The sequence below is a fragment of the Anomaloglossus baeobatrachus genome, chromosome 3 (genome assembly GCF_048569485.1).
Source record: "Anomaloglossus baeobatrachus isolate aAnoBae1 chromosome 3, aAnoBae1.hap1, whole genome shotgun sequence".
Lineage (NCBI taxonomy): Eukaryota > Metazoa > Chordata > Amphibia > Anura > Aromobatidae > Anomaloglossus > Anomaloglossus baeobatrachus.
The window spans coordinates 421,267,405-421,285,809 of NC_134355.1; the positions used below are offsets into that span (position 1 = coordinate 421,267,405).

An 18,405-nucleotide genomic window follows, 5' to 3' on the forward strand; every position below is an offset into this window, starting at 1 on the left:
CGGAGTACACTGCCCCCTAGTACCAACCCCCTCACACAGTCCCCCCAGCACAGGGTACCCGGTACACTGCCCCCGGTGGCAGCCCAGCACACAGTGCCCAGCACAGGGTATATACTGTGGTCTATAGACAGTGCTGCTGTGTTTCTAGAGGAGGCATAAGAGGTGCTGATCCTGGGGGAGAGGATGTGCGGACTGTGCTGTGTATTTATATTTATGCACCCACACACATGTATACACGGTCACAGACAGCACTGGGGCTGAGCCATTGCCCACCCGTGACTGAACCCCGCACAGTTCGGACGCTCGCTCCCCGCGCACAGTTCTGGTTACACAGGTGTGGAAAGTTCTCCGCTCCGCACCTGAGCCGCTCGGTGTGACTGACAGGAGACGTCTTACCTTACGCTCGCAGCCTTTTTGCATTCTTCCTAGCACGTTACTCCTGCAGCCGAGCACTTCACACAACTTTGCAGCAGTTCCCTGTCCGCCTCCCTTCTCCCCGGCACTTGTATGGTCACTGCATTCTGAGGAGCATCAGCAGCACAGATCCCAGAAGCGGCTCACAGAGCGCTCACTCTGCTTCGCAGAATTGTACGATATGCGCATGCGTCAGACATGAACACTTTAGATCATGCGCAGTGCAGCCTACGTCCATTCCAGAGCGCCATACCAGAGAGGTCGGTAGTAGAAACTAAGCATGGGGCGTGGCATTAGTCATTGTACTCCTGGTCTGATTGGTGGCTTTTAGTAACGTGTGAAGTGTATTGGTTATTGGCTCCTGTGGGCGGGGTTTGGAATGTGACTCGATGACTTCCTCCTGAATATAGTTATTCTTGTAGTGTGGAGTTGTGCTGTGGCGCGCTGTGTAGCGGAGCTGACCCCGGTCCATGAGGCGCTGGGGACTGCACGGCCATGTCCTCTGCCAGGAGACAAGGTAACGGATTGTGCCTGCCATGTGGTGAAAGGGCCCTCCATGTATACAGGCATTATGTGTGCGCATGTGTATATATATATATATATATATATATATGTATATGTATATACACGTGTGTCCTGGGGCGCTGAGGCTCGGGATGTTACCCTTAGGGGGGCAGCGAGCAGTCCCGGCTCTTCCCCTGATATACAGAAGTCTGCTCAGCTTTGGAATACTCTGAGCCCTGAATTATGACAAGGCTAGGTGTAAGGCTATGTGCGCACGTTGCGTAAAAACATGCAGTTACGCTGCGCTTTGTAGCGCAGCGTAACTGCATGCGTCCTGCGGCCCCTGCACAGTCTATGGACATGTCACTTCTTTCCTGCGCTTTGCCGGCAGCTCCTGCTCTGTCTATGGCAGGAGCTGCAGGCAGAGCGCATGGAATCGGCGCTCACTACGGACATTTCTGCAGCGATCTAAAGCGCACATGTGCTCTTCAGATCGCTGCAGAAATTTCTGCAGGGCTTGTACGCAACGTGCGCACATAGCCTAACTGTCTTTTTCATTTTTATTTCCTAAATCAATAGTACACGATAATAATGCACTGTGTAGCTGCTTTCACACATCCGGCTTTTGCCGTCAGACACAATCCGTCGCATACCGGATAAAACGGATCCGGCGCCGGCTTAGATGTGTAAATTCCATTCTGGTTAGAAAATGTCTCTCTCTGTCGATGCCGGTCTCTCTCTCTGTCGATGCCGGTCTCTCTCTCTGTCGATGCCGGTCTCTCTCTCTGTCGATGCCGGTCTCTCTCTCTGTCGATGCCGGTCTCTCTCTCTGTCGATGCCGGTCGGTGTCCCCCTCTCTCTTATATTCATCGATCACTGGCTCGGCGCTTCACGGCTGTCACAAAGCTTCCGCGGCTTCTCCTGCTTTGAAAATGCCGGCCGCTCATTATCCAACTCATATTCACTGCTTCCACCTGCGCCTATGATTGGTTGCAGTCAGACAAGCCCCCACGCTGAGTGACAGGTGTTCACAGCAACCAATCACAGCTGCCGATGAGCGGGTCTTTATCTTGCAGTAAGATAAATAAATTTTAAAAAAACAGTGTGCGGTCACCCCCCCCCCCCCCCCCCCAATTTTGATACCAACCAAGGTAAAGCCACTTGGCTGAGGGCCCTCAGCCTAAAAATATCAGCCAGCAACCGCCCGGAAATGCCGTATCCATTTAGATGCGACAGTCCCGGAACTCTAGCCGGCTCATCCCGATTGCCCTAATGCGGTAGCAATCGGGGTAATAAGGAGTTAATGGCAGCACATAGCTGTCTCTAAGTCCTAGCTTAGTGACACCCCTCCCCATCACTAAACTGTAGTGAAAGTAAATAAAAACAAACACCGAAAAATCCTTTTATTTGAAATAAAAGACAAACAAATCACCCTTTTTCACCACTTTATTAATCCCCAAATACCCCTCCAGGTCCAGCGTAATCCACACGAAGTCCCACGACGTTTTCAGCTCTGCTACATCGGAAGCTGACAGGAGCGGCTGTAGAGCACCACCGCTCACTGTGAGCTCTACGGAGCAACTGAAGTGAGTCGCGCTGTCTGCTGTGACGTCACTCAGGTTACCCGCGGCCACAGCTGGATTCTGCCAGGTACAAACTGCTACAACGGATATCCGTTTTTTTTTTTAACGGATTCGTTCCATCAGTTGTACCACAATCTCCAATGCATCCGTCAGATCAGTCCCAAAACGGATTTTGACTGATGGAAAAAGACAGAAGTGTGAAAGCAGTCTTAGGTAACTGTCGCTCAGGTTTGTTAGTGTTATAATTTCTCTGCTCTATGGAATCGAAACTGTTTCTTATTTCTAAAATCCTATTGTAAAAAAAACAAACCAGCTCCTTCCTCCAAACTAAATGATTACCAAGAAAGCAGCAGCGGTGCTATAATAGCGGTCTGGTAATGCACCTGTCATCTCTGATCTGGCGGCACAGGAGAGGGCTGACAGGAAGGTATCAGAGATCTGGTGGTCTCCACACGGGGCTGTATGTACGCTGTCTCATCACTATCTTACTGTCATTTTTGTTTCTTGCTCTCACGTAAATAACTTCAATTAACTTTTCCATATAAATCTGTCACTAGGTATATCTTGTACTCGGATGACTTTGCCTTGACGAAGTTTTCCGGATTCGTTGTCTATCTGCTATAGTTTTGTAGGAAAGTGTTACAAGATATTCTAGAAACATTAAATGAAGAAATTATACTCTAGATTCTACTTTTGATTTCTGTGTATTTTGAAATCTCTTATCCCAAACACAGTATCTGATCCCATCCCGTAGGGCAGGAAACACTTTCAGAAAGATTGTCTTTTGCCATTGTTCTGGGTAACCTACTTTTTGTGGATCTTGAGTGTCATTGATATGTGTTTGTGGAGTATTTTAGATGCAAACATCCATTTCACTTGGCAAGATAGAGGTAGACAGATTGCCAGAGACATAAAGTGACAGTTTAACGGGAATCTGTCAGCAGGTTTTTGCCTTTATAATCTGAGTGTACCACAATGTGGAAGCAAAGACCCCGATTCCAGTGATTGTATCCCTTACTAGGCTGTGTTCTGCTGTTTCAAAACAATCAGCATTTTATCAGCAGGTGATTATCATTACAGGACAACTTAGCATGTGCAGGGTGGTCCAACCACGTCAATACCACTGATCAGCAGCTCTTTGTCACTATGCAATGTACACAGAAAGCTGTGGTGTATGCAGGGGTTATATACAGCTCAAAAACTATCTGCAATATAAAAAAACTTTCTCTATATAGTAAATGATACCTCGCTGGAATTGTTGTCTCAATCCCTACCTTATGATTCTATCAGATTACATAGTAAAAACCTGCTGGCAGATTCCATTTTAAGCTTAACACCTTCACGACATGTGACAAATGTTTATGTAATGTCCCTGCCTTTGATGTGGGCTTGCACACTAACCCCACACTTTCCCTGCACATGACGGCTGATTTAATCAGCCATCATGTGCCTCTAACAGCCACGGGTGGATTGGAGATCCACCCATGGCTGTTAGCCAGGGTTGTGGAGTCGGTAAGCCAAACCTGCGACTCCGACTCCTCAATTTCCCTTGCTCCAACTCCGACTTCGACTCCCACATATATTGCTTATATTTAAGTGAAAAATTTATTGTAGTGCAATGTGAACATCAGACATTTAATCATTTTTTTTTTTTTCCAAATGTTTTTATTAAATTTTTTCAATTTTTATAAACATAACAAAGACCTTCATGGTTACAAAAGAAGAACATTCCTCTGACAGAATAAAACATAATAGGGGATATTGCCCCAACTTAAAATTCCAAACTGCTCTTTGGTAAGTCGTTAAAACCTGTGTCAACCCTAGGTATTTCCGAAGTTGCTGACGTGTCCCGATATACCCTTGTCTGCTCATCTTCTCCGCTCTCCACAACCCACTACTGGATGATACTTAATTTACCCAAGTTGTCTTGGATATCATTCAAGAGATACCACTCTGAGTGTGTAAAAGGTGTCATCACATTATTTATTTCTCCCGGGGTAAATTGGCGTTCAATAAAGTTTCTCCATCTCCCAAAAAACTTGCCTGTCAACCTGTCTTTGTCCCTTTCCGCTGCCATTTTTTCTAGTCTCAATAGGTTATGTAATTCGCCAATGACTTCCTTCATGGATGGGCTTTCTCTGTGTATCCAGTGTTTTAAGATACATCGTTTGGCTATGTCATGTAGTATTGCAAAATTTTTCTGTCCCTGCGTCTCCAAACCCCCTCTTACTCCTTTCTCAAAGGAGTGAAAAATCCACACCATTAACTCTAAATCACTAGAAATTCCCCATGTTGCTCTAACAAATGCCCTAACTTGATTCCAAAACCCCTGAATTTTCTTACATTTCCATAATCCATGTAACATATCTGTTTTCTCTTCTTGACACTTAGGACATCTCATATCTCTTCCTGGTATATTGAATCCCAAGATAGCCCTATGTAAGATTCTAAATTGAGTGTCCCTCCATCTCTCATTAGTGACATGTTTCCGCACTTGTACCCAACCCTTCAATATGGTGCCCACCACTTCTTGTCCTTTCAATTGTTTTCCCCAAGCTGTTAGGGTACGGCTATCTTCCCTAGATATAAGCACCCCCCGAAATATTCGGTAGATATGAGAGACATTGACACTTGCTACATCACCTTCCATAAGTTCATCCATCAAACTTCTGTTCAGTTCCCTTCCAAGCTCACTCAGATCTCCAAGCACCCCAAATTTTAATTGTTCATATTGGAGAATATGCGAGCTATTGAGGTCATACTTATCTAGCACTTCTTTGCCTGTCATCCACCTTCTCTCCTCCACATTCATAACGTCTTTCACCCACCTAATGCCCTTCTCTTTCCATCTAATAAACAGCTTGTTTTCTCTTCCCAAGGGGAAGTTTGGAGATGCCCAAGAGTTCAAGTACTTAGACACTTTCCATGAAAGACTCAGCTTCTTTCTCACTGATTTCCAGGTTAACATAGTGTCTCGGAATATGATTGAGCTCCTTATGTGCCTTTCCACCTTGGACAGTGGAGAGTGTAGAATGGACGTCAAATCCCATGGTGATGCATACTTAGCTTCCATACCGTAGTCTGAGTGCCTACTCGTCCCTCTCATCCAATCCAACACATGCCTCATTATACACACCAGATTATATCCCCGAACATCTGGGAAGCTAAGTCCTCCCTCCTCCGCTGACTTCATCAGTGTACACAATTTTATTCTGGGTTTCCTTCCCCTCCATACAAAATCCGCATACGCAGAGTTCAGTCTATTCACATCCTTTAGTTTTAGTAATAACGGGATTGTCTGGAATGGATATAGTAATCTAGGAAAGCTCATCATTTTTATCAGGTGACTTCTTGCCAGAAATGGTAGAGGCAGACCCTTCCATCCCTTAATTTGTGTTATAATTTTCCTTATTAACGGTCCGTAATTTAGCTCGTAGATCGATTCCATCGTTCTCCCTATATGTATTCCCAGGTATTTAATTGAAGTCTATGCTATAGGGATGCCACAGAAACAACCCTCCCTTGCATTTCCCCCTGTTGGTCCTTGAGGCCCCCTCAGAAACATGATCTCGCACTTTTTCTTGTTTAGCTTAAATCCCGATATTAGTCCAAATTTCTCAATCAAGGTAAGAGTCTGTGGTAAATCTGCGCTGGGGTCCCCCATATACAGTATAACATCATCAGCAAAAAGCGCTATCTTTATTTCCGTTTCCCTTATCTTGATCCCTTTAAAGCTGTTCTGTCCCTGTAAAATTCTTGATAAAGGTTCAATTGCCAGGTTGAATAGGAGGGGAGATAGCGGGCAACCTTGTCTTGTTCCCTTCATCAAAGGGAACACGTCTGATAGAAAGCCCGGAGTGTGTATCCTAGCTCCCGAGTTGGCATATAGTGTTCTGATATAAAGTCTCATTTTGCCTACTAATCCTATGGCCTCCATTACCTTGTCTAACCAGCTCCAGTTTACATTATCGAACGCTTTTTCAGCGTCAAGAGTAACTAGGGCTGGTTTTGCCCCTTTCCCAGTGCACTCTAATCTCACTGCGTCTAACACTAGTATTGTCTTCCGAATGTTAGTGACAGCATTTCTCCCTTTAATAAACCCCACCTGGTGTTCTGTAATGATCCTAGGTAGAATCATGGCCAATCTGTTAGCCATGATCTTGGACATTATTTTTAAATCCTGGTTTATAAGTGATATGGGCCTATAGCTAGAGGGATCATCTAGATCTTTGGTCCCCTTGGGGAGTAGTTTGATATATGCTACATTAGAATTTTTGGGAATTTCCCCTCCTTCCAGGAATGCGTTAAATACAGCCGTAAGATCCGGCGAGATCAGATCCTTCATAGCCTTGTAAAATTCGCTATTAAAACAGTCAGGTCCCGGTGCCTTGTTGGTGTTAAGGTCCCCAATTGTTCTCATTACCTCCTCCACTGTAATAGGTGCATTCAAGGCACTCAAGTCTTCCTCATTTAACCTGGGCATGTATGCTTGTCTCAGCCATTCTGCCTCTTCAGTCATGTCATTATCTCCTGGCCCATATAAGTTTCTAAAATAATCTCCCAGCAGTTTATTAATTTCCTTAGGGTCCGTGGTCACCCCTCCCCCCTTTATTTTCAGTTTGGGGATCACTGTCATCTTTCTGCTGCCCCTTGCCAGGTTTGCGAACATTCTCCCCGCCTTGTTGCCGAATCTATGCAACTCAGCTTCTTTGTGCGACCAGAATAATTGTTCCTTCCTTTTGGCCCAATCGTCAAATCCCCTTTTCGCCTCCAACCATCTGTCTTTAGCTGTGGGAGATCTGTTTGCCAAGTACTTAGTGTAAGCTACCCGAACTGCTTCACTCAGGGCATTATAGTTTTCATTCGTTTTTCGTTTGATCATGGCCGCATACCCCATCAATCGACCCCCCCCCCCTTAGTACCGCCTTTGCCGTTTCCCAATATAACACTGGTGTCCCTTTTATGTTCCTTGTTGTCTTCTATGAATTCTCCCCACCACTCTTGCAGTATTTTTTGGAAGTTTTTTTCGTCTAAGAAGAAACGATGGAAATCTCCATATGATATCTGTACCTCTCTTGAATTTTTCTCTAATGCCCAATCTCACTGGACTATGATCTGATATCACCATGTTCTCTCTCACAGTTTTGTACTCCATTAACTAGGTCTTGAGATATCCAGAACTGGTCAATACGTGACCAACTATCATGTGGGTGTGATAAGTGCGTATATTCTCTATCATGCGGATGCGTTAGTCTCCAGATATCTTTCAATCCTACATCTTCTAATGTTGCCTCTCTATTGTCTGACCTCCTGTCCACGTTTCCTACTCCCTCCTCCCTCCTCCTCCTATCCTCCGCTGAGTCTGGAACTGTGTTAAAGTCTCCTCCCACTATTATGTTAGTCCCCCCCTCTGTTAGTAATCTGGCCTTTATGCCTTCATGAAAGGAGTTCTGTTGTGCGTTTGGACCGTAAACATTATAAATACTAAGTTTGCCCGCTGGACTAATGATTAAGTGTTGCCACCTTCCCTTGTCATCCGCCTCGTGTGTCACTACTTCATGACTTAGTTGTTTAAGTATAACAAAAGTAACAAAAAACAAGTAACTGTGAAACATGTTTTCCCTATCAAGAAATTTTTGGCACTTTTCGCCATGTTAGTGACTTCCACTTTTCCTGACCAAACCATTAAGCTCCCTAGTCCTCCCCCCCCCCCCCCTTAAAGTATACATTTTATCCCCGGACTATCATGAACGCGCCCCGAATGATATGAGGAGATTGAGATACTATGTTAAAACCTCTTAAGAAGAAGAGAAAATAAAAAAAAAAGGAAATTCGGGTCCAACTTAGCTCTGAGTCCTGGAAACCATCCTGACGTTCAGATTAGATTCCCTTCAATTGTGTCTGTATGCCGATCTTGGACAAAGGAAAGAGGAGGTAAGGGAAGAGGGGGCAAGAAAAAAAAGGGGGGAAGGTGGAGCAGGGAGTCAAAGGAGGAGGCCCAAAAATTGGCACATAACCTCCCCTTCCACCTCTCACGACCCCTCGCCCCTCTCTCCTTGACAAAAAATACGAAAGGGATCTATTTGATTTCAGTTGTGCTGAATCTTCCCAAGAGTTAGTCTCTGTGATCCATGCGAGGAGTAGGTTGTTGTAATCCTGGGCTTGTTCTCCTCTCCTTTCTGCTCTCAACTTGCGTTTGCCCTCCGAGATGTTCCGGATCTTTTCCTGGGCTCATGGAGAATCTTCTTCTGTTGCTCCCTTCTTCACTAGATCCTCTCCCCTGTCCATCTGGCCGGGACTTGTCTGGCTCTGTCATGATAGCATTTTCTGCTTCTTTATAATCTTTGTAGTAAGCGAACGAGCCATTGGGGTTTTTAACTTTTAGTGTAGCAGGGTACATCAGCTGACATTTTATTTTTTTGTTTTATATAGAAATGTGCAAATTTTGCTAAAATCTTTTCTTCTTCTGGACACTTCAGCCTAGTAATCTCCAAAAATCAGCAATCTATTGCCCTGGTAATGTAACGGGCGCTTTCGTTCCCTAAAGGCCCTCAGTATTTCCTCCTTGTGCTTGTAATCTAGATATTTAACTATCACCTGTCTAGCCCTCACCGGGTTTTTCTTGTTGAGATTCTGTTCCTCTCCCTTGTTCGCCTCTTGTTGTCGCAGTGGTCCCTCTCTGAGCCCTTTCTACTCTGAATTTTGCCTTTATACCTAAGGCCTGAGGTAGCTCCAGCTCACATATATTGTCCAGTTGCCCCAATGAGACCGATTCTGGCAGCCCGACTATACGTAAATTATTTCGTCTCGACCGATTCTCCAAGTCTTCAGCCTTGTCTTTCAGATATTCATTAGACTTCACTAGACTTGCTATTTGTCCTTGCATAGCCAAAATTGTTTCTTCAGAATCAGATATTCTGTTCAGTTTCTGCCAGTCTAGATGCCTGGATGTTTATCTGCTTTTGCATAGCAGCCAATGATGTTTGTATGGCTGTCTCAATGACCACTTTGATCTCTTTTGACAGATGTGATGTCACTTCTTCAGCTAATTTTTTATAATCTATATTGAGCTCCTGGTTGTACTTGTTTTGGCCTCCAGGTGGTGCTATTGTCTTATATTTCTTATGTTGCAATGAGCTTTTACCTCTCTCTGCCAGCAGTAATTTGCATGCTTGAGACATTGGTGTTCCTGGCTGCTTCTTGTTTTCTTTACAGGGGGTATTAGTGTTTCTGGCATGTAGCTTCTGGTGAGGTCTTTCAGGATTAGGTCCCTCATGTTGCTTGATGATTATTTTCCCTTCTCTTCCTGCTGCTCCACTGTGCAACTTTTGCTTGCTAACTTCTCCTTCCCCTCTCTCTTCCATGTCCATGTCACCTTCATCTTCCCACTGAGATCCTCCCTCTTCTGTCCCCTGCATCCATCTCTCCCCAGCCCCCTCCTTTTTTGTCTCATCGCGCACATCTCCTTTATCTCCCCCTCTCCTAATCTGTGTTACCGCGGCTTGCAGCTGGGACTCCGTCCCCCTCCTCCATCAGACTCTCCGGCGCCATGTTGATTTCTTCCCCCACACGCGGCACGTCAGAATCATTGCTTCTCCAGGACACCTCGCTGCAGCCAACACTTTTCAGCAGGTACCGCTCCATGCCTGCTGACTTCTGATTCCACACTGCGGTCTTTTTATCTCATCCACGTGTCCGGGTGAGTTATTTTTTGTCGGTTTCTCCGGGGGGGTGGCAGGAGCTTCCCCTCTATGCTGTCACCTCAGCCAGGACCGGATCCGGAAGTCTTTAATCATTTTTATGATACAATAATCAAGATATTTGGATAGAACATAAAATATATTTATTGGAATACAACTTTAGAACACAAAAAACTGTAATAAATTGTAAATATGTAATACACTATGTAATATAGATTATATATAGTGTGTGTGTATAATAGTTTATTACATAGTTTATTACATATATTATTATATAAACACTATGTAAGTAGCAAAAAAACAGTTTTCAACAGAAACTTACTAAATAACATTTGTGCAGTCTATGAATTTGCTGTAAGAAATAGACTTGCTTCCATCAGATCCTCCTTTGCAGATGACCTCAAATCTGACCTAATAATTTTAAGGCTAGAGAACAACCTCTCTACACTAACTTGGGTTGGAGGCAAAGCCGTAACCACATGGGCAACACCTCTAATAATTTCCGGGTATAAAGGAATTGCCTCATGCGCAGTCAGTTTTGATGAACGGTTGAATTTTTCTATTTGAGAGCAAGTGAAAAATTTTACTGAAATCTGGTCAATCTGCTGCTATAGGAGACGGAGTGAAATCTTTTTCCTTGCGGCAACGTTTTCCTGCTCCATGTCATCCAAATACTTGTCAAAGTTAAATTCCTCATTTGATGAGGATGAAGATATGGCAGCAGAAGCACTGTCAGGACCCAAGTCCTCTTGCGCCTGGCAGTCCTGTAGGCCACTCATCCTGCTACCTCAGTCAGAGCTTCTTTTCATTTAGAAAGCTGTTGATCATCAAGCAGTATACAATGACTTGGGTCCACAGAAACAGCTGCCAGAAGAATTTTATTTTCTAATAGCAGTGTTTCTCTCAGTTTCATTGAGGCAGAAATGCTATCTGCGATTAAACCTCTTTGGGACAGGCAAAATAGCAAGTTCTTCCACTCCCTTATAAAAATGCCAGGAGTTAAATCCTCAGCTTGTAATTTTTTAGTCACAGTAAATGGGTGTTTAAGCAATTCCTTCAATTCAATGTTTGTGCGTGTTTGTAGATCTGTAGAATGGCACAATAGGGGACCAGGATGGGACATTTAACAAGTTGTGGAAGGAACGAATTGTCTGCATTGTAATGATTTCCTATGGGAAATCTTGCTTTGCTGAACGAGTAACTTGGTTAACAAGCACACTCCCAGAACGGATTGTTCTCGTTAACCAAGGTTCCACTGTATACCCGATTTGTTTGTGTAATCATCCTTCTTTTTTTTTTTTTCTCCCCTTATTAGGTCCATTTACACTAACTGACTATCAGGAACGAGCGTCCTTATGAACTCTGTTTCCCATTAATCTAAATCTGTTGCCGATCAACCAATGAATGAACAAACGCTTGTTTGTTGGGTGAAATGATTTTAAAGCTTACTTACAAATCATCGTTCTCGAAAGCCTATTGTCCTGTGTAAACAAGACATGCTGGCAAGGAGAGTATACTATATACTAAAAACAATCGTATTAACGATCAATCTGCACAGCCAGGCTATCTAAACCAGGGTTCTAAAACTCAGTTGGGTATATGGACCACACAGAAAAAAAAAAATATTTGGTGGGCTGCATTATTTGTAGGACAAAGTGACATTTTTAGTAATACCATATAATTTTTTTTCTATACACCATACGATCACTTTATATATATATTTTTTTATTTAAATGGCATTCATCGTATGGGTTATTGTAAGTTTTTATAGCTTGAATTGTTATGGATGTGGCAATAACATGCACTTTATTTATTTTAGTTTTTATAGAAAGTATTTTTAAAGGTAAAAAAAAGTCCATGCTTTTATTAGTTTTTTTTTGTTTGTTTTTTTTTTACATTTTATCCCCTGTTTGTAAATAATATTTTACAATTTGCACCATTATAGTCATTTTGGCTAACATCTTGTGGTAATATTCCCATGGGGTCCTCATCTTGTAGTAATGTGCCCATCCTTGTCCCCTTGTAGTAATGTGCCCATCCTTGTCTCCATCCTGTAGTAATGTGCCCATTCTTGTCCTCATCCTATAGTATTGTGCCCATCTTTTACCCTATCCTGTAGTAATGTGTGAATTCTTGTCCTATGTAATGTGCCCATCCTTGTCCCTGTGTAGTAATGTACCCATCCTGGTCTTGTAGTAATGTCCACATTCTGTAGTGTTATGCCCATCCTGGTCTACTTATAGTAATGTGCCCATCCTGTAGTATTGTGCCCATCCTAGTCTCATTGTAGTAATGTCCCATCCTGTAGTAATTTCCCGTTTTATAAAAAATTATTCTTCTAACCTGTCCTGTATTCCCTCGGTGTCCTCTTCCCTGCTTCTTCTTGCGGTCCACAGGCCAGTGGACTTCGTGATGATCGTGGCTGATACCCGCAGTAGTCAGCGCTTTATTTCATTTGAATGAACTGCTGAGCTCTCTGCAGTCCCAAACCAATGGCAGCAGCCGGCCAGAGTCCAGCTTGTGACGTCATATCACTACGTCAGCAGCTGGCCTACTGCGATTGGCCAGCGGCTGCCTTAGTTATGATTCTGCAGAGAGCTCTGTGCGCAGTGCTAGCAGTTCATTCAAATGAAATAAAGCCCTGACTACTGCGGGCACTGGCCGCGATTGTCATGGGGTCCATGGGCTTGCGAGCCGCAAGAAGAAGCCTGAGGAGCCGCATGCGGGCTGCATGGTTGAGACCTGTGATCTAAACAGACTGTTAAATAACTGCCGATTTTATGTAGCCTGTATAAATGCACCAATACTTTTACTTTGTTGGTCCTGCTTAAAAAAGAGGATGTGCTGTCAACAAGCATTGATTTTCATGTCCACATAAAAAAAGTAAGAAAATTTAAAAAAAAAAAAAAAGTGACTTTTCTTTTAGTTATGGAATTGCTGGCCTGAACGTTTGTATGAACTGTCATTTAAGTGATCATTGCTCATTTAAATAAATTATTTGCTTTCTTATGTTACGGTTCGGGGTTCTGTTGTGCCTCGAACCGGTCCAGTCCCATCATTGACTCCCACATGGGGGTCGGTCAACTCCACAGTGCCACCTGAGGCATCAAGTGGCTAGAGTTTTGTATACTGTCTTTATTTATAACAGGGAAAAGGGAAAGGGGAAACATAAAATGAGGTGTAGCAAGCATTGAAATTACTTATTTTACAATTTTTGTCATTTTTTTAACAAACAATAGGCTTTAGATATAATTTGAAAGGCAACATTAAAAAAAATAAATAAATAAAAATATATAACTCCAAGATTCCTAGCAACTATTACTATGCAAAAGAAACATACTGCAAATATAAGGCAAATTTTGCAAACAGTAAGAAAATTCAAACAACTAATATATGTAGAAAAAAAACAAGTGAATAACATCAAAGGTCGTATATCTTAAGGGTTGGGTTAAATTTAAGAGACCACAGATACCACCTCTCAGCATATCTAGAAAAGTTACCTTCCTTCAGGGCTATGTTGTACTCATATATGTTATGTAAGGAAACCCTATCTATAACTTCTTGTATTGAGGGGACATCTATTTCCTTCCATTTGGACGCTAGTAAAGATTTAATGACCAAAAGAATATGGCAAGTAATTTGTTTACACCGCTTTTTCAACTCCTCCAAACCAATAGATAGGAGAACTAGCTCAGAGGTCAAATGAATTCTAACTGAGGTCACCGTGTATATAAGATGTTCTGTGTCTTTCCATAGGATACCCAACAAAGGACAACTCCAAAAAATATGGAAAAAAGCCAGTACAGTCACAACCCCTCCAACAAAGACTTGAATTAGAGGATGAGATGACATTCAATCTCTGAGGCGTATAATACCATCTACTAAGTAATTTATAGTGTGTTTCCTGCAAATTAGCACAAGCACAATTCGTATATGTGTGTTTCAAGGAAGTTTGCCATCGTTTAAGCGAGAATGAGCAATCCAGATCTTTCCCAAGATTTCATATACTGTAATTTAGTCAATTGGAGATCATCATTGAATATTCTGTAAATGTTACTAGTTTTCCAGAAGATCTCATTAGTCTGTGCAAAAGAACATTCAGTAATCTCGGAATCTTGAAGGTAAAAGTTGTTGTATCTGCCAAGAATTCACTTATCCTAACCCAATTAATCTTTTCTGTATCAGGCAGATGGTATACCTCAGCAAGAGCCTCAAATCCTAAAAGAGAATTATTTCTTAATAAATTACACATGTTTAAAATTCCCTTCTTTTTCCAACCATCTAGTTTAATACGTGGGATTAATAATTCTAATAAATCTAACGAGACCTCTCTAATCTCGCTGAGGGGTTCGCCCTGGCATAATGTGGCTAGAGTTTTGTACCATCCTGAGCCTAAGTGCTCATGCAATCATACTGAGCATGTGCGTGATGTCATCAATGTCAAGGTGGCTACTGATTGGTCATCAGTGACATCAGCAATGACGTGGCAGCCTCTGTATGACTGCAACCGACGCTATTACCACATGCCATGTGGTCTTGGCCATGGAGGCGGCTATAAAAGGTCTGTAGCTCCACTCATTGGCGCCCGAGTGTCATACTGCATGCTGACAGCTAAGGCTGCTGTCCTGGCTGTTAGAGTGATTAGGTTCCAGGGCCATTTTCCTGCAGGCAGATGTGTGTATGGATAAGGACAGTGACTACTTCAGGGTTAGGCGTCGGTGCCGGGTATTCGTATCCGTGCACACCTGTACCTTGGTACGGTGAGGGTCAACCATTGTCCTACCAGTGTGTATGTGTTTATAGGGCTAGGCGTCTGTACCAGGTATTCGTATCTCGGTACAGCTGTGTCTCGGCACGGTGAGGGTCAGGATCCACATGGTCTGACGTGACGCCTACGCACGTGACCAGTCTGCATTGTTAGTGGCAGATGTGTGTGTGTGCCAGCCCTGGGTACCCAGTGACGTTAACTGGGTAGCCTACTCGGTCTGACGTGCCCTCTAGGCACGTGACTGATTCCTTTGTACCTGTACACGGTCTGCCGTGCCCCTGTACGCAAGTGACTGGTTCAGCGGTAACGTCCCAGGTTTCCCAGTAACATTACCTGGGTTACCTCTCGGTCTGACAGGTTCCTACATATGTGACCAATATTTGTTGCAAATTCTTTTGGTTTTGACATGTCCCTACACACATGACCATTACATGTGTACCTGTGAGATTAACAGGGACACACTACACGTTGGGGTGTGCCCTTAAACCAGGGCTGTGGAGTCGGTAAGCCAAACCTTCGACTCCGACTCCGACTCCGACTCCTCAAATTCTCTTGCACCGACTCCGGCTCCGACTCCGACTCCGACTCCGGCTCCGACTCCGACTCCTACATATATTGCTTATAGTTAGGTGAAAAATGTATTGTAGTACATGAATATGTGTATGTGAACATCAGACATTTAATAATTTTTATGATACAATAATCAAGATATTTGGATAGAACATAAAATATATTTATTGGAATACAACTTTAGAACACAAAAAACTGTAATAAATTGTAAATATGTAATACACTATGTAATATACAGTAGATTACATATATATCTTGTGTGTATATACACTGTATATATATATATACATTACATATTTAAAATTTATTAGTTTTTTGTGTTCTAAAGTTGTATTCCAATAAATATTTTATGTTCTATCCAAATATCTTGATTATTGTATCATAAAAACAATTAAATGTCTGATGTTCACATTGTACTACAATACATTTTTCACTTAAATATAAGCATTATACTAAATGTTATTATTTAGTAAAATATTCAGCACATTCTGCATTGCACTCCTGTCCCCAATTTATTATATATTTTAGGAGTCGGAGTCGGTGCATTTTATACCGACTCCGACTCCGACTCCACCAAAATGAGCTCCGACTCCGACTCCACGACTCCGACTCCGACTCCACAGCCCTGCCTTAAACATCCCCTTCGTTTCCTTTGGGTTCTCCTGAGTTGCTGTATTTCGTCCTCCAGTCCCATAGCGGCTTTGTCATCTGCCCGGCGAACTTCAGGCGACGATTGGTTTCATATTTTCCAATCGTCCCCTCCGTAACATCCTATTAGCCACAATTCTACCTCCTGCAATTAATCTTTGATTCTCTGATATTAAAGAAATACTCCCATTAAATTGGTTTTTTTCCATTAAATTTGTATATAGCTGAATGTAGTGTAGCGTAAGTGAATTAAACCCTGTTTTCACCTTCCAGGCCAAATTGTTCTCTTCTAACAGTGTCACTTTAACTCCAGTACACTTCAATGGGCTCCCAGTGATTCCGAGAATGTGTGTGTGTGTGTGTGTGTGTGTTTGTTTTGTGTTTTTTTTTTTTGTTTTTTTTCTTCTTAATACATTGTACTTTATGAAAGTAGTATATGATATCCATTTATGTATGAAAATATCAGAAATTTGTAAATTTTTGAAGAATTTTCAATTTTTTAACTTTGAATTTGTGTGCCCTGAAAACAAAAGGTCATGCTCATTTCTTTTCAAGTTAAATTTAAAATCTTATATTATTATTTATTATTTATTATTATTTATTATTATATTTTTATTTAACTTTTTTTTTTAAGGGACCACTTGTTTTTTGAAGAAACGAAGAGGTCTGACCTCTAACATTTGATCTAGTGCAACCTGATTTATTTTATTTATCACATTGCACTTGTCCGATTCATACGCTCTTGTGACCCCTGCCTAAGGCAAACGTTTTTGGATTTCTTCACAATGTGTCCTTGTCATGGCCATATGGAATGCTCTTGAGCTGTATAATGTCAGTACTGCAGTATTGTCAAAATCTGTTTTTCGGTTTGTTTTTTTCACTATGCCCAAATGCAGCACAGTGCCCCAAAATGTCATAAGTTTATAAGCAGTGTACCGGGGTGTTTTTTTTTAGGATACAGCAAAGTCACAAAGTGGAAATAATCGGCTTGAATGCTAGATTAGGCTAGTTTCATACTTGCGTTGAATGGTATCCGTTGCATTGCTTTGTGTGACGGATGCAACGGATGTGTTGCATATAGTGGCACAACCGAATCCGTCTTTGGATTTTTTTTTTTTTTTAAAAGTTTACCGGCGGCAGACTATTGTGAACAATCAGCTGATCGCTCCCAGCAGCCGGCCGCCGGGTGATCAGCTGATCGCTCGGCTGCTGAGAATGTGTGGGAGCGGAGCCAAGCGGGGAAGTGTTGGGCTCCCTGCACACGTAGCGAGGGTAAATATCGGCAAAGCACTTTGCTTGGTTACCCGATATTTACCTTGCTTACGGGTGCAGGGAGCCAGAGAGGGCATGCGCAGTGAAATCCAACGGATTGCGCTGCTCAAAAAAAGTTACATGCTGTGTTCCTCCCGCCCGGCGCAGCGTCAAAATAACGACGCTGCGTCGTCGAGCGGATGCAACGCTGACACTTGCGTTACAGTGCGTCATCCATACAAGTCTATGGAGAATAGACTGCGGACTGCGCTATTCTCCATAGTGACGGACTCCGCTGAACGCAAGTGTGAAAGTACCCTTACCAACTAAAGTGTATTACTTCAATATGTAAAAAAAAAACCTAAAAATAAAATAATGGAGAACTCAGGGAAACAAAATCTACACAGTGAAGAGGCTGAGACCCTTGTGCTGTACAGTGTGGCGCTCTACAAGCTGTCACCTACAGTATATTCACTATGTGTTACCTACAGGCGTGCCTGGATAATCCAATTACCTATTAATACCCTTGAGCAAGAAACAATTAGATGGGGTGTAATACATGCCACCCATGGTACAGCAAAACAGCTTACAAAGTTAAAAAAAAATTCACTGTAATCCCCAACTGACTATTCCCCTTCCCCAATATAAATACAGTGCACGTTTTAATAGAGGATCCTAAGATTCGCCTAAAATGACCAAACAACTTACAATGTGCAACGGCTGTTTAGCAAAGAGAATAAATGTTGGTAACAGTGCAACACGGTTGTGCAAGTGTGAAAAAACAAAAACTAAAATTTTAGTATAGACTCTGATCAGCAATTGTGGAGTGGGGGAGTCAGACTCTGATCAGCAATACTGATAAGAGCCCTGCAGTTGTGGGGCATGCAGACTTAAAGAGGGGGACAAGACAGAAATTGAGTATTTTGGGAGTAGGGGTGGTATTGAGCAGGGGAAAGCGGCGCAGGAG

At 42.7% G+C, this 18,405-nt stretch overlaps 1 protein-coding gene across 2 annotated transcripts in view; it reads left to right on the forward strand.

The window, feature by feature from the left end:
• Nucleotides 1-819: 819 nt before the first annotated feature.
• ERICH1 (glutamate rich 1) overlaps nt 820-18,405 on the forward strand; it is an 81,772-nt gene continuing 64,186 nt past the window's right edge. Inside the window, exon 1 of one of the 2 annotated variants that reach the window (XM_075340331.1) lies at nt 820-931. In XM_075340331.1, the coding sequence (XP_075196446.1) occupies nt 910-931 (22 nt within the window). In that variant the 5' untranslated portion in view covers nt 820-909. Of the gene's footprint in view, nt 932-14,706; nt 14,763-18,405 lie in introns of those variants that run through there. The other variant, XM_075340332.1, reaches the window with a different exon arrangement.